General features: G+C 40.7%; 1 protein-coding gene across 1 annotated transcript in view; it reads left to right on the top strand.

Moving 5' to 3' along the window:
* Nucleotides 1-2,119: 2,119 nt before the first annotated feature.
* Nucleotides 2,120-16,436, top strand: part of LOC149803033 (ankyrin repeat and fibronectin type-III domain-containing protein 1-like) — a 168,930-nt gene continuing 154,613 nt past the window's right edge. The window contains exon 1 of the mRNA XM_089952590.1: nucleotides 2,120-2,836. Within this exon, the coding sequence (XP_089808716.1) occupies nucleotides 2,668-2,836 (169 nt within the window). The 5' untranslated portion in view covers nucleotides 2,120-2,667. The remainder of the gene's footprint in view (nucleotides 2,837-16,436) is intronic.

The raw sequence follows: 16,436 nt of genomic DNA, 5'->3' as shown, positions 1-16,436 counted from the left end.
ACTTTGTAAAACACATGTTTAAAAATGAGCAAACAAATCCACATAGTGGTTTTGATTAATAAGGTCTATTTTAGGACATGCAGTTGTTCTGATTATCAGGTTCTATTCCAGGACATGCAGTGGTTCCGATTATCAAGGTCTATTCTATGGCATGCTGTTGTTCTACTTATCAAGGTCTATTCTAGGATATGCAGTGGTTCTGATACTAAGGTCTCTTCTTGAACATGTATGCAACTGTGGCATACACTAATTCTCAAAAATTGCACTGAAAAATCAATAGAATGTCCATAATTAATTGATTGTTACTAATAATATGATAATGAGATCATCAGTTCAAAAGAAATGGTGAAATGGTATTCAGATTGCAGTTTTATCTTTGTTTTAGTCATATGGCATAAATCCTTTACATTCATTACCATCCTTGCTATCCAAGGTTCCAATATGTAATACTGTAAAATTGGCTAGTGGAGATGATTCATTTACATGACCATTCTAAATTTGTTATATTTAAATTAGAATTTAAGTGGAAACCATGCTCTTGTTGCTCTTTAGATTTTGCATTAAAAGACTATAAATAATTATTATTAGAGTAGAAGACTGTGTAGATAATTATGTAGTTTATCACTGTCAACATTATGACAAATGCAGGTGATAGTTTAGCTGTATATGGACTTCTCTGGTGGCCTAGTGATTAGAGTGTCCATCCCAGATGTGGGAGGTCGTGAGTTCAAACCCTGGCTGAGTCATACCAAATACTTCTAAAATGGTACATACAGCTGCCTTGCTAGGCGCTTAGCATTAAGAGGTTAGTGTTAGGACTGGTTGGCCTGATGTCAGGATAATGTGACTGGGTGGGACATCATGCTACATGTCTATGGCATGATGCCCCAGTGCTAGACATCACTTTAAACTGCCACGCTGCAGACATCATAGCAATATGACTGGAAAATTGTTAAAGCTACATTAAAAATCTAAATCACACACACGCACACCTGTATATGACTTCCTTGCAACAAACAAATTTCCAGTAAATTAAATCTGTCTTTTTATCTATTTATCTGTTCATCCACCCACTTTTTATCACCACTCATAGTTTGATGTGCTGTTAAACACCAAACAAACTTACCTACCCTATCTACCAATCAATCAATCAATCATATAAATAAGATCAGTTGCTGTACCCAACAATATGTACCTATTGTAACTAGTTAGATGATGGATGGGCAGGTATGTGGGTGTTTACCTTGTGTATTGCATTGATTACAATTTGCTTTAAATATCCACTGGAGTACTCTTTCTACTGATTTGAAAAGGGCTGGGTTTACCATATATATTTGCTTATAAATCCAGTCCAACTGCAAACTGTACAGATCCAGATCTGCCATCGCATGATACATCAGCAGATCTGGGTCTGTGCAATTTGTTAGCAGTACTCTGTAGAACAAACAACATAGACCCTGATTGGCCAGATCATGATCTTTGTTGTTTGCAGTTTGGCTTGACTTGTAAGTGAGTACGGATGGTATTCCAATCTATTTGTGTGATAAGATCATGCATTTATTAGGTTGTATAAGGCAATATCTCTCTCTAATTTCTCTGGTGAAGTCTAATGGATTATTGGTAAAGCTAGGCAGAGCTTATTTCTCCATTGAATTCCTTAATGCATTGCATTCTAACCTGTGCAGAGAGGGAATGAACTGTTGTCATCAAATCTGGGCTGAAAAGACTCTGGATTACTTCGGCCTAAAGCTGTTCATTTCACTCATTGGATCATTCCAACTTCTATAATGTAGGTGTTGAAAATGGCTTAGATCACTGAAAGCCAGTTTGACATGTTCTTTTCTAGTATGGGACTGATCTGAAAGGCTGACTATTTATCTCTCTGTATTTACGTGGAAAACAAGGTACACGTTGTGTGGAACAGGTACAAAGGTAAAGAAACTTGAGAGACATGTAAGTGAAAGATTTAGGTTGACCTGAAGAAAAAAGCTGGTGACCCTTCTTGTCAAGTTGATGGACTGAAATTGACATTTATGGAGGGAAATATAAGTATAAATTATACATCAACCTATTTTAATTATGACTTGTTACTGGAGAGTGAAATTAATTAATTATTTTACTTACATTTTGATAGAGTTCTAAATTTTTCATCAGAATTTGCTAATGGATGAGACTGAGCTTATGATTTCTGATCAAAGGAAGAATTTTCAAGTATTTTGCAGTAATTGTCTGGTTTTGAATATGGAGACTGTGAACTATTCATGGTGAGGAATACTGATGAGCCAGTGATGTAAACTGTCAGCAGGACCTGTGATTTTAAATATCTACACCAAGTTTCTCTTTGGCTGTTGAATTCAGGGTTTACAGATCTGAATTTGTGGAGTTGTGTATTGACATTGTGTATTCAGGTTGACATGATAATTGCACCATTGAGAAAAATTCCATGGCTAGGTATAAATGTTTTAGATTGTATTAGATGTGACGGATAGCAGTTAACAGGCTGAGATTTCAGTGATATCGCTTTATCTTCTCTAAAGCCAATATTAAGTAACAGTTGAGGTTTTAATGAAAGCTTGAAAATGTGAAAGTGTTGAATTTGGATCAAAATGAAGACCATTATAGGACACTTGGTTCCAGTGATTTTAATCCTCTGGGAAATTACATAAAATGTTGCAACGGAAGACCAAAATGCAGGATCTAAGGAGGGTTTCTTCATGGAAGCCAGACAAGGATAAAAAGATGAAGCGAATTTTGTTTCGTAGCAAGAGTGAGGGGGAACCCAGTCCATTAGCATGTCATAAAAATGTGCAGATACCTACACCACCTGTAGTTCCCCGTAAGTGTCACATCAGTCTTAAAATTTTTTATTTTGAAGACTTCTACTTAATTTGCATTTCTTTTCAACAATTTCCTTTTCATTTTTTTTTAAAATTTCTTTGTAAAATTTTTTTTTCATCTTTCTTGGATAATATGTATAATATATATGTAAGTGTATAAGTATGCATTGTTTATATTTAGGTTTACTAAATCAAACAATACTGTTCTTAAAATGTATTAAAAGACATAAATGCAAGATTTTTTAAATAACATTTCTGATTATACAGGGAGGCTTTAAAACTTCTAACAGTAAAGGTTAGCCACCTTTCTTTCTCATCTGGTGTTTAATTATGCAGACAAATTTTACCCATGTGTAAATCCTTGACAGGAAATGTAACCATGAGCTGGAAATGTGGTAACATTAACTTTATCAAGAGATAAGGTTTGGTTTAGGCCGATAAATCAGCCCTTCACCCATAATGATATTGATTTTCAGGTGAGGGGCTGATATCACCTATTCAATAAAATCTGCAATTATCTGCATTCAGATTTGGCTGCACACATTTGTGTATATCTTATACATTTACCAGTATTTCTTATGGCTGTCCAGCTACTGTCGGCCGAAGGGTTCTTTTGATGACGTAGATTATATTTCCTGAGTAAATCACATGTTTGGTGACTTGTAAATCCACCTGGAATAGCACAGCATGCAGCAAAATTGCATATTTTAATGAACAGATGATATCAGACCCACAACATCATCCATCAGTATCAACACAGATTTGTGGGGTTGATTTATCGGGCTAGGTTTGGTTTTATAATACTCACTTATAAGATGAGTCCAACTGCAGTCTTCACAGATCCAGATCTGCTGCTGCATAATGTACCAGCAGATCTGGATTTATGCAGTTTGTTTGGAGTAATCAGTTGAACAAATAGCATAGACCCAGATATACAGGCACATTATCCTATGGCAGATCAGGATCTTTGTTGTTTGCAGTTTGACTTAATCCGCGAGTATATATTGTAAAAATGAAGATGACGATACTGAAACACTGTCTTCAGATTTGAGAGCTTGTTGTGTGTTTTCATTGGGATTTTTTTTACTTTAAAACATTGATAGAATCATTAGTCTTACAGATGGATGTAGAAATTTGTGAAAATATTGAGGACCTTAATTATCACTGCAGTTTTTATCTCGCTGGTGAATAGGAGGTCAACAGTAAGGTTTTTTGTTTTTTGAAATCCATTTTTCTTCTGCATCAGTGTGTATTCAGATGAGACTTTGAAATAGGAATGGTACAAGTAAAACATTTTGTATCCTGATAGGCTACTACATGTATTTCCTGTCGTACTTGTGACAGGAGCATAAACCACATTGTCTTTATGATTGTGCTATTATGCCTCACCATACCAATGGACGGAGCATATCTTAATACTTGTGTCTGTCCCCCATGTAAATCATGTCATTCACAAATTTTCTTTCTCATCAGAATATTTAAAAAGACCAAATGGATTCAGATCAAATATGGCTGAGGTTTTAAATTTGGACTTCCAAGTCAAGTTCAATTTTAACCTTTTTGCAGCAGAATTATATATAATTTTCACCTGTTTCACATAGAACTTTGCTTGTTAAATATATTTCTGCTTAGTAACCTTTCATAGATGTTGTGCATTAATATCAAATTTGCTTCAATGCTTTTAATTAAAAATACAGGATAAATTAAGTTTTCACCATTTGCCTACAAAATGTTAGAGTTCTTGCTCTTGTCTCACTTTGCACTTTGACCTTCAGTTTCTTTTTTTGCTGAGAAACTTTCTAATGGACTTGTAACATTAAAATCAAAAATCAAATTTGGTATTAACCATTAACTTAAAAAGACAAGTCAAGTTTTCAATATTTTTCAGCATATTTTTTAATTACTGACCCTGTTTGACTGTTGAACTAGGTCACTTCACATTGCAGAGACATTAGACTTAAGGCAGGTCAAGTTTGATTTTCACCAATTTCAAGCAAAACTTTGTCATTTCTTTTGTTTCTCTTGCAACCTGGCATGTCAGTTTCATTTCTGCTCAGAAACTTTTAAGGACCTCATGCACTGAATTAAAATTTGACATGAGGCTTTACCTTGAGAAGACCTTGAGCAGCAGAGGGGGCGAATCGGACATTTTGTCCAATCGTTATTTTGCTTAATTAGCACTTTCTGCACTCAACGGATCCGGTGTAGTCAGCGCTGGTAAAAAAAAAACGACGACGACGCTGGGGGATCGTCGCGTCGTCATTTGGTTTAATTAACACCTTCTGCGCGCCGATCCCCAGCGTCGTCAGCGTCCGGTAAGCACATCGACGACCGCGTCGATGTCATCGCCCCCTCTGCTGCTAAGTGGTTATTTACAATGAAAATTATTTACAACTAACCGAATATTTGGTCAAGTCCGATACGATATCGTGTCCGAGGATCATGTAAATTTATCGTTACAAATCCATGTGGGGTCGACTGAGCATGACTAAAAAAGTTTCGAAAAACATTAAAGTCCATGTCACCGCCGCACCATGTCTGCCAAATATTTCGTAGCGTGTGTGTATCAACGCCGTTGAACACAGCAAGAATATTACAGTTGTCTCTAATTACTTTTGGAATCTGAGTGTATCGTTGAGTGACATATATCACGTCAGTGTTTTTATGCCTGCCTCTGGAAAATATCCTAGCTGGGTTTTTTTGATTGTCTAACATAACATCATCGTACACGACTAGATTGTTAACGTCGCCATCAATATCATCAATACCCGGTGCATCATTGATATCCGTAATAAACTCAATAACATTTTTTTTAGCGATCGCTGATGCATTCTCGTTGAAATCTTTCAACACCTCGTAGCATCGTTGATCATCTACGCTAGGAGCAACCAAATACAACTTATCCCACTTCATCCATCTCATTATTAAATTGAGTAACAATTGCGTCTTGCCGGATCCAGATGGTCCGATGATAATCATCCGGATCGAGTTTGGTAACGCTGCAACATGCTTAACTGGTTCTCTTGTTTTAGTCGCCGAAAAATCAATTATATTCATATCTCTATACATAAATTATGGATCTATATTGTGTGAAGTGTAGAGTGCGTACTGGCACAAATGATATGACAACCGTTACGACAAGAAATAACAGATCGGCGCTTACTGGTAAGTGTGTACAATGCGGTACAAAGAAATTTAGATTTATTTCTATTAGACCCGGAGATGTTTTAAAAAAAAGCGAGGAGGTGACATCGCAGCCAAATTGGCAAAACTCCCCGGAACACCGTGGGCAAAGTATCCAGGAGAAAAACACCTCCCAGGATATAACTACTGTGGCCCCGGAACACGATTAGATATTAGACTCGATGCTCAGGATCAGCCCAATCCAGGTGAGTATCCGATAAATGCTATTGATAAGGCGTGTCATGCTCATGATGTTGCTTACAAAAGTAGCGATCTGCAACAGCGTCATATCGCGGATGTAAAATTAATTCACGCGCTAAATGCTATTCCTGATAAATCCGTCAAAGAAAAATTGGCCTCATGGTTGGTAAAATCGGCTATGAAAGGTAAATTAATGATTGGCGCTGGTAATTAATAACAATCATCCAAGAAAAACGATGGATTCCATCTATTATTCTCCGAGAGGATACTGGAAGGGGAAGGCCGCAATTGGTAAGCTTGCAAGCGCTGCAAAGGTAACAAAGACCACTGCGGCTAATTGGTTATCCAAACAGGCTATATGGCAAATCTATCTACCACCGCCTAAACAAATCAACTTCTCGCGCTTTGATGTCAGCGTACCTAATGAAGTTCATCAGGCTGATATACTATTTCTGCCGCATGACAACGGTTACAAATACGCGCTAACCGTAGTTGATGTTGCGAGTCGATACAAACAAGCGGAACCGTTGAAAACAAAGTCAGCAACTGAAGTAGCTGATGCGTTTGAGCGGATTTATCGAAGAGGTCCTCTGCGCTGGCCAAATCTATTACAAGTTGATCCTGGTAGTGAATTTCGCGGCGCTGTTTTATCAACGCTGAAACATCATAGCGTCGCGATACGACGAGGTCATACTGCGCTACATCGTGATCAGGCAATTGTTGAACGATTCAATCGGACTCTCGCTGAACGGTTATTTGGATATCAATACGCGAAGGAATTCATCCAAGAAAAACGATCTCGTGAATGGGTTAAAAGATTACCAGGCGTAATTTCAGCGTTAAATAACGAGATTACCCGAGCAATCAACATGAAGCCCAGCGACGCGATTAAATACGAGTATATACCCGGAAAATTAAAAATAAATAGCGTTTCTAAGCCGATTCTTGGCGATGTCACTGTTAGATATCTATATGAACCAGGAGAGCTTGAAGGCGGTAAAAAAAGGGCTACCGATCCTATTTGGAGTGTTACCACACATAACATATCAACGATAACACGATCAACTGGTAGACCACCGATCTATAGACTGGATTCAACTGCTCCTCAGCGCGGATTTACACGCGAGCAACTACAAGTGATACCTAACGATACTCAATTACCCCCACGTGGTCTTAACTAGCGCCGTTGCGTCTATTGCACTCAAGACAGGTCAACCTCACATTGTTTTTGACATGACCGAGACTGTTATCGATCCTATCCACGGTAAATTGGCGAGTGTCTTTATCCGAATAACGCCAACTCATTATACAATTGCAACTCGCGCAGTGATTATTCTGTTGTTGTCGTAGCGAGATTATTAATTCGGCATCAATATCAAAACGCCGCTGTTTTTTTTTATCCTGTTGGCGGTAACCCGAGAGTTTTCTATTAATGACGCTTGCATCGATAATGTCGTTGTCGTTGGTAACTCCGTCAGTGACTCCGTCACCGGCTTCGTCAATAACAATTCTTCGAAGCTGATTTATTCTCCGTACTCGGGACACTGCAAGATAGACTAGATTTGACCATTCGATGCGATTATCAACCATCCAAACAATTGTGTCCGTGATGGTTAGTCCCTGCGAGGAATGTATTGTTGTTGCGTATCCTAGCGTCCACGGGGATTTATCAGCACGTAGCGCGTCCTCAACGACGCTGATATCAACGAGCACAATATCATTCAGCACGAGAATTTGTTTTTCTGTCCGGCCCGGGATTTCAACTTCAATGTTCTGCCGCCGTGTGTCCGCGGGTCTATAACATAACGGCACTGGACGCGTTGGAAACTTTTCCTTATGCAAAGTAAACAACCTCCGCTGAAGTGTGTCTCTGACTATCTTTCTACTCGCTACAATCAAATCGTTTGGTCTCCATGTTTCCCAGAATTCATTTAACGGCGTTTCCGGAATCACCTCGCGGATTATTTCACACTGAATTCTATCCGGCTGTAATCTGATTAATTTTTTAACCTCGCGCAGTTGTTCATCAAGTGCTCGGTAATCAGTATCGGTTTCTTCATAATAGTCCACAAAACCCCTTAACCAATCATGTGGACCCTCGCCGACAAATGGTGGTGGTTGGCCATGGTCGCCACACATGATCACCGCTGTATTCGCGCGCAGCAACCAATCAAGAAACATTTGTAAAGTATCTAACGAAACAGTACATATCTCATCCCAGATGATAATGTCGGGAATAAATTTTTCACCCATTCGATCAGGAGTCCACTCACCGCCGCTGTATCGAAAAAAGCTGTGATAAGTAACGGCGTCAACATTTCGTTGTTTTATCTCTCGCGCTAGTCTATGAGTCGGTGTAAGCACGATTATACTTGCCCGCGTTCGAAATAATTCAATTGCCCGAGTCGTCTTTCCTGACCCGCCACAGCCGCTTAAATAAACTGTTTTGTGTCTACAAATTGGATCAGAACACGATGGTGCATTAGACCATTCTGATAAATTATTACCGCGTAGGTAATTGTTCTCAACGATGACATTTGCTGACGGGGAATAATCGCGTCGTATTTCATTTTTAATTCTCCATGTACCCCAACTCTCGTCCGGACTAGTAAACTCGGCTACGTTTCCCTTATACGCTACGTCAATATAAAATGAATCAACGGCTACTCTAACCGCGGTATCGGGAAATCTATTTATCATCGAGAATAAATTAATAGCGGCGTAACCCAGCATAGACGCCCTCAAATGTGGATACGCCGGGCTGTCTCCATCTCTGTAGGTAACAACTGTACCCAACCTCGTCCCATTGGACAAGAAAGCTGTTTTGCAGTTCACGTATCTATTTTTTGCCACTGCGTCCTTGATTACGAAATCATATTCTGCGTCATCTATAATCAGCCGTGAGCAATATCGTTTGTAATCGCAGTTTTTTCCACCTTGTGTAAACTTACCAATTATTCTTCTACCGAGATCTTTTGCCTCGTGGTTTCGTTGGTTGAATATCCTCCTGGACCATTCGATGATATATTCCTCGTCGGCATCAATGTGTTTTCTGGACTCGTCAATTATGCTGTCTAGACGCTCCGGTTCTGGTAACCAGACTTCAGTCTGCGCCCGGTATGATATAATCGCGTCACTGACAATCAACGAAACTAGCATGCTACAATCAATCATATACCGTAGCAGCGCTATTGGCAACCACTTCTTTTCAGCCATGTGTCTACCGATCCAAATATAGCAACAGCGATGAAGTCCTGCCGCGAACTCAAATGATACTATGCGAGCGAATCCGGTTAAATCAAAATCAGGCAGTGGTCCATTAATAGCAACACGAGTCATTTCATGTCTGGGGTGTCCAAATCGTTTGAAATACTCAGCGGCGGATCCATACCCGAGAAAACTCGCTGGATAACAGGCAACCATATCAACGGAAATCATAGCGTCGCGGTTGTATTCAGTGTTCCATAGTCCACCGTGATAGTATTCCAAACAACTGGATTGTACATCTGGTAAAAATTCCCTGCGCGTTGGTCTCCACGCATTTTTCCTTGCTGCAACATGAGCTACAACCGATGGAATCGTAAAACAATTTGTTAGCAGTTGTTCATCATGCTCCTCAAATTCCATGGCGGTTTTTTTCATCCTGTTGTGAAATGCTTCAGTGCGATATAATTCGCCGTTTGGTCTTACAAACTGATCAAAGGTATCCGCATCGTTTTCAGCGCTGCGAAGTAACCACACTGATACAGGGTCATTTTTACACAAGTAGGCAATAGCATCAAATAGTTTCCTCTCCGCGAGAAAACCGTCCTTGGAGAATTGTTCTCCCAGGAATTCTTCGGGTATATACTTTACTGTTCTATCCCGTGGAAATATTGTGATCGCGGGCGTCCATGCGTGTTCGTTATGATCAATAATTTTGATTGGGGCTCCCTTCGATTTATACTTCGATTCGTATAATACTTCACCGGTTATCGTTGTAACGGTTATTGGAAATCTCAGCGATGTTTCTAATCTCGCTATGTCGCTGATGGTTGCTCCACGCTCTTTTACGGTTAGTTCCCACTGGTTGATTTTGCTACGTCGTAAATCAGTCAATTTGTTTCCTCGACACGCATTTGTAAAATGCTCTATTATTCGTTCTGCTACACAATTTATCCCAGTTGACTGTTTCATCGGTTTCAGTTTTCCGATATCAGGTTTCTTATTTAACGGGTATATTCCATAAACAACTGCTGTTTCAGGATACGCTCGTTCATAGTATGGTCTGTCAACTCCGGTTAACAGCCCCGGCTTGGAGTCGCGGCTGACAGTGACTGTTTTCATGTCGCTGAGAACTGGTTCAAATTTATCACGTATGATCCAATCGCCTGATTCCACCCGGACAATAAATTTTACTCTGAAGAAATATCTTTTACCGTCAAGTTGTGATATTATCATTGCTGCGCGGTTGTCGTTCATGGTAGCATCAACAACACCATCAATTCGAAATGTTGACCAACTATGAGATGCACCATCACGCTTGAATTCATTGATACAATCGCGTATTTTATTCAACAGGGTTTTATCGTTTATTAACGCTTTTGGTGTGTCCTTGAGGACTCTATCGAGATTGAACTTAATATTTTTCCAGGGCTTAATTACTGCTAATCTCTCAAACTCATCCATATAATTAAAACAAGTATTTAAATGAAAGAATATAGTATAATGAATCACTGCAAATGGTTGATGATTGGGTCGATAACCCCGTGCAATAAATCATGTAGAGGTGAATTCTGCGGGTATCATTTACAAAGCGTTCGTAATGGTTCTCTTGGCCCCCTCCCGTGCTTGGTTTGTCACGTCGGTGTAAGAGGAAAATCGCAGTTGTGTATTAATTGTGGCGGAAAGCGATACAGGGAACTAAAACGCTATTATGACAAGCGAATTAAAAACGCCGTCATTGACCCCACCGCCGATTTCGTCATTAAAACCCCCCAAGACTACGTTGAAAGATTCATAATTAAACCAAATAATAAATTAGACAAATAGTATTATTATACAAATGGACCAAGAATTTCAGCCGCATCCTGTGTTCGTCAGTTACGAGGCGTCTCGCGACGGCATTGTTAGAAACCGCAAACTGAAGAAGCCGGTTGGTACCGTAAATAATCACGGGTATTTAATGTTTGGTGCCGGAAAGAAGAAATATCTCTGTCACAGAATCATCTATGAATGTTTTCACGGATTAATCGAGAATGGGCTTGTTATTGATCATATTAATAATAATAAGACTGATAATTCTCTTACAAACTTGCAAGCCATCTCTCAGAGTGAAAATAGTAAAAAAGGCCAAACCGGTAAATACCCAAAGAAAGCAAAACCCGTAAAGTCATTTGATACAACAACTCACGAGGAAAAAATATTTCAGTCGATGAATGAAGCCAGTAGATACTTTGACATTTGTATCGCCTCAATACGAAAAGTAGCAGAACGAGTATATCAAACAGCAATCTCAAAAAAGACCGGGCATAGAATTCGATTTTCATATGTAGATACGAAGTCACCGGCGCCTATGGCGCTGACGAGGTCACGTCTAACGAATTATTAAACACCTCGGGATTGATACACGGGGTTCATTTTTTTTATTTAAAAACAAGATGTTTTATAAGAATAATGAATATCGAAGACATCAATAATATATTAGCCGAGATTTCAAAATTAAAAAATCAAGGAATTGAATTATCTGATGGTCTCGACAGTGAAAAAATATTATCCGATTATGAAATTATTAACGAACAATCGAAACGGGGGCGTTTTACCCTGGCCCGCGAGTATTTTTTTATAAAACGATTACAACATACGATCAATGAAAACTTGTACCACAATGACGCAAATGCATTCATTGGACTATTCACTGCCGTTGAAATAATACGAAAAAAACTTGGACGTGTTTATGAACGACGCAGGGAGATTTTTAGTAAAATCAAAAACATTAGAAGAATTATAGACGGAGCCTCCGGCGAGAAATTAGAAATTGCTTCGCAATTGCAATAATGGTAGGTGAATCACTTACTACTCGGCTAGCCAGAGAGCGGCTAGCAGCGCTTAAAAAGTTCATACCGTTACGAGACAGGGTCCGAGAACAACTTCAAACGCGGCAGCAAATGCAAACTGATTTTACTGTTGGAAGCGAACAACTCTTTGCCCCGGTAACTAAAGCGACCAAAGATGTTACGGCGGCAACTGTACCCGTTCTTGGTGCGCTTGAAAAGATAGCGGCTCAGACCGAACAAACAAAAAGGTCTTTAGAAACACTTCCTGCAAAAATAGCGGCTGCTACAACACGGAGGCCACCACCACTCGCTATAACCGAACCACAAGAACCTTATGTTACAATGGCCGACGAGGAAGAACTAGGCGCTGCTGCGAAAGAACCAGAAGAAGAAATACCCGAAGAAACACCGGAAGAAGAAATACCGGAAGAAAAAGAGGGAAATATACCCCGTATTGTACTCAAGAAGAGCACAATAGATGAAATTAGAGGCTTCAGCAGCAGGGAAGAATTAATTAATTTTACTGCCAACAATTTTGCTAAGAGCATACGAGATAAGAAGCATATCAATAGCGGTTACGAGAAAAATATAAAGTCGTTAAAGGACTGGGCAAGAATAGTGTATTTAGCAAGTAAACATAAAGATGCATTACCACATCGTAGTAAATCCGATTACGACGCATTCCACAAGGAAGTTAAGAGTATAACACCAAAAAAAGGAAAAGGATACTCTGTTGGTAAAGAATCCTACGGCGTTACCTGCCCTGGTAGTGTTCTCAGTGATATATCACGGCTAGAGGTACTAATTGGAGGAAAACGAGCCGGAAATAACTCTCCGGAAATAATCAATGAGGCCGCTGATATTTGCAAGCGTTTATTTGCAGGCGGTATTATGGACATTAATGCATATCGAACGCTCATAGACGAGCTCGTGGATGATTAATTGGAAAACTGGTGTTTTTAATAAGGATGATCATACACTACAACCATGATAAACCAGTACTCGTCTACGTGGTAAACTCGCGATTGCCTGTTTACCGCGCGTACTATGGAGATGGTCTCGGTAGCACCATTGCGGGGTTATTTACAAGAATGGCTCCAAAAGTAGCGCCGTTAGCCAAACAATTAGGAATGAAGGCTATTGATGTTATTCGTGATAAGGGAATCGGCGCTATTGGAGATGTTGCCGGAAGGGCGTTTTCTGCCGCACGAGACAAACTAATGTCATTGGTGAAATCCAGGAGAAAAAAACAGAAACCACCGGTAATGCCATCAACGACAGTGATGCCTGCAAATGTCAGTAAAGTAATAAATAACGCCGTGGAAGAAAAATTAGAGTCGTTGGCGACTTCGCCATTAGCCGATGCGGCAACCAACGCGCTCATGAACGCGATAGCGGGGAGTGGTTTAAATTCAAAGAATTTACGACGAAAAAATCGCAATTGAAAACATCAACATGATAAATAATAAAATGTTTGCGCGTACCGCTGATCCCGCGTTTGATATGGACGCCCCAGTGCGCAGGGATGATTCTGTCCGTGATTATCAATATTATTCTTATTATGCAGCGCAACCCGACCTACGATCGCGAATTGAACTTCAGGTCCAAGATACCAGTAAATACTTTCTGCCGTGTGAAGCGTTTATCGAAATCGAGGGAGAACTCGTGACAAATGCCGCCGATAATGCACCATACGCAGATGACCATCGTGTTCGAGTTGGCTTTGTCAACAACGGTATCATGGCGTTATTTGAGAGCGCCAGATATCTTATTGACGGGCGAGAAATTGAATCAATAGAACGCGAGGTTGATGTTGCAACGACGATAATTGGGTTAGCGAGATACTCGGATGATTATACAAGATCGGCGGGCCCATCTATGATGTTTGCGAAGGACACCACCAATAACGCTGACCATATTCAGTACATCAACGTGCTGGCGGAAAGAGATACCGCAACTGACCCACAGGCTGAAGCAGCCAATCCAGACCGCAGAGCAAGACCAGGCGCTAATTTCAATATTATAAAAAGCACCAACAATGATTACAATCTAGGATTCGCAGCACGAGTAGGAATGTTGCAAGGACCACGCCGACAGTTTTCATGCGCGATTCCACTCCATCACATATTTGGATTCTGCAGAAATGTCAGAAAAGTTGTCTATGGGGCTAAGCATACAATCGCGCTGACGCGAAGGGGCGATGATAACAATGCAATATGGCATGCTGCTGGCGTCGCTGCCGGTAAAGTCATTTTAACTAAAATGGCATTGTGGATGCCGGTGCTGACTCCATCAGTTACCACGGAAGCACGATTGTTAGCATTTATGGAACAGGGAGGGAAATCGTTGTTGAGTTGGCTAGCGGTAACAACTGATGCTAAAGAGGATAACGTCGCCGATACGTTTACATGGCACCTGGCATCAAAACAAGGTGTTTCAGCCCCGCGTCATATATTCATAGCGCTACAGAATAGGGAACGATTGGGCAGTCAAGAACGCAGCCATATGATATTTGATCAATTAGGAGTCAGGGATGTTTCGCTGAGAATAAACGGACAACAGGAACCATCCGAGGATATACAGCTTAATTACGGCGACAACCATATCGCACGTGTGTACCATCGATTGCTGTCGTATATGGGTCGTGATCAAAACGTCGACACTGGTTTGCAAATATCACAACTTGATTTTAAAAACCTGTATCCGATTTATTATTTTTCGCTGGAACATCTTGATTTAACGAGACAATCCGTCGTTGATATACACTTCCGAGCTCGTATAGCCCCGGGTGGTGTTAATTATAGAGCGGTTGCTGTCATTCTCAGCGATAAATCAATGCTGTTGGAAGGCGTTGGTGGACGAATGAGAATCGTTGATGCGCCAGTGGAAAACATGTAATTGAAAGCATAAACGCGTTTACAATAAAATGTCGTATAGTGTCGTCAGTGTAGAGTTGACTGATGGTCAAGTCAAGAAATTACGATCAAAGTCGGCTAAACAATGCGGAACCACAATAACGCTGAAGCCGTCGCAGATGGCGGGCGGTAATCATAAGATATCGTTGACGGCGCGTCAAATAAAACATTTCAATGATGCGATGAAGAATAAAAAGGGTGTTCAAATAGATTTTTCAACCGCAGCAATTAAAAACATGGAAAAGACCGGTGGGATATTTCCACTGTTAGCTGCGATTCCGGCATTAATTGCCGCGGCGGCCCCAGCAGTGGCGAAGGCGGCGGCGTTAGGAGCCGTTGGTACCGCGGCGGGAATGGCATTGAAGAAGGCAACCGGGAAAGGCTACAAAAAAAAACGACCCGTAGCCGGAAAGGGTCTAAGACTACCGGGAACCCCGTATTCATGGTATTCGGGAAAGGGTCTAAGACTACCGGGAACCGTTTATTGACTCGGGAGTCAATGACTCCTGAGTCTATGACTCCAATGTCTAATTTTGATTTAATAGACGCCGCAAACGCGCTAGCGATAAAAAACTTCAGAGGTGTTTTTATGAGGGATCAATTACCGGCGGCACCAAGGAATACTGAAACAGGCATAATTAACCTCGATGGGTCCTCCGGAGCGGGAACTCATTGGGTTGCATACGCGATTGATCCGCGTGCAATCGTCTATTTTGATTCATACGGGTTAGCCCCGCCGAAAGAGTTCATGCGGTATATCCGGGCGTGTTCAGCCCGGGCGTGTTCAGCCCGGGTTTTTTATTCCACGCTGCCAACACAGCAATTAAGTGACCCACCGATATGTGGCCGCGAGGTATTAAACGTGCTCGCGGCGATTTCATCATCGCGGAAACCACCTCATGTGGTTGTAAACGAATACACTAGTGGGAAATTTAGAGACAATTACATTAGATAATAATGATTGATATTTGGGGACGACCGGTTTCGGCGCTGAAAGAATCCACGGAAACGGCCGCCGCCGACATAAAAAAACTAATTGAGGATGAAATCGCTGATACGTTGAATCTAACAAGTGTTGACCCGGGCGAAATAGTTGTATTTCAAGACCGCCAGGGTAAATTGAAATCCGGTAATGTGTCACTGAATGACGTTTTAATACGACAGCGTGATGCCGCCGAGAACGCTATCGCGCTGTATACCAGCGACGGACGACTCAAACCGGGTGAAGATATATCGATAATAAATGGAAAAATAAGTACACTTGG

Source organism: Sinohyriopsis cumingii, chromosome 3 (genome assembly GCF_028554795.1).
Source record: "Sinohyriopsis cumingii isolate HCF-2022 chromosome 3, ASM2855479v2, whole genome shotgun sequence".
Taxonomy (NCBI): domain Eukaryota; kingdom Metazoa; phylum Mollusca; class Bivalvia; order Unionida; family Unionidae; genus Sinohyriopsis; species Sinohyriopsis cumingii.
Note: the sequence above shows the minus strand (reverse complement) of the source record. Positions and strands in the feature narration are given on the sequence as shown.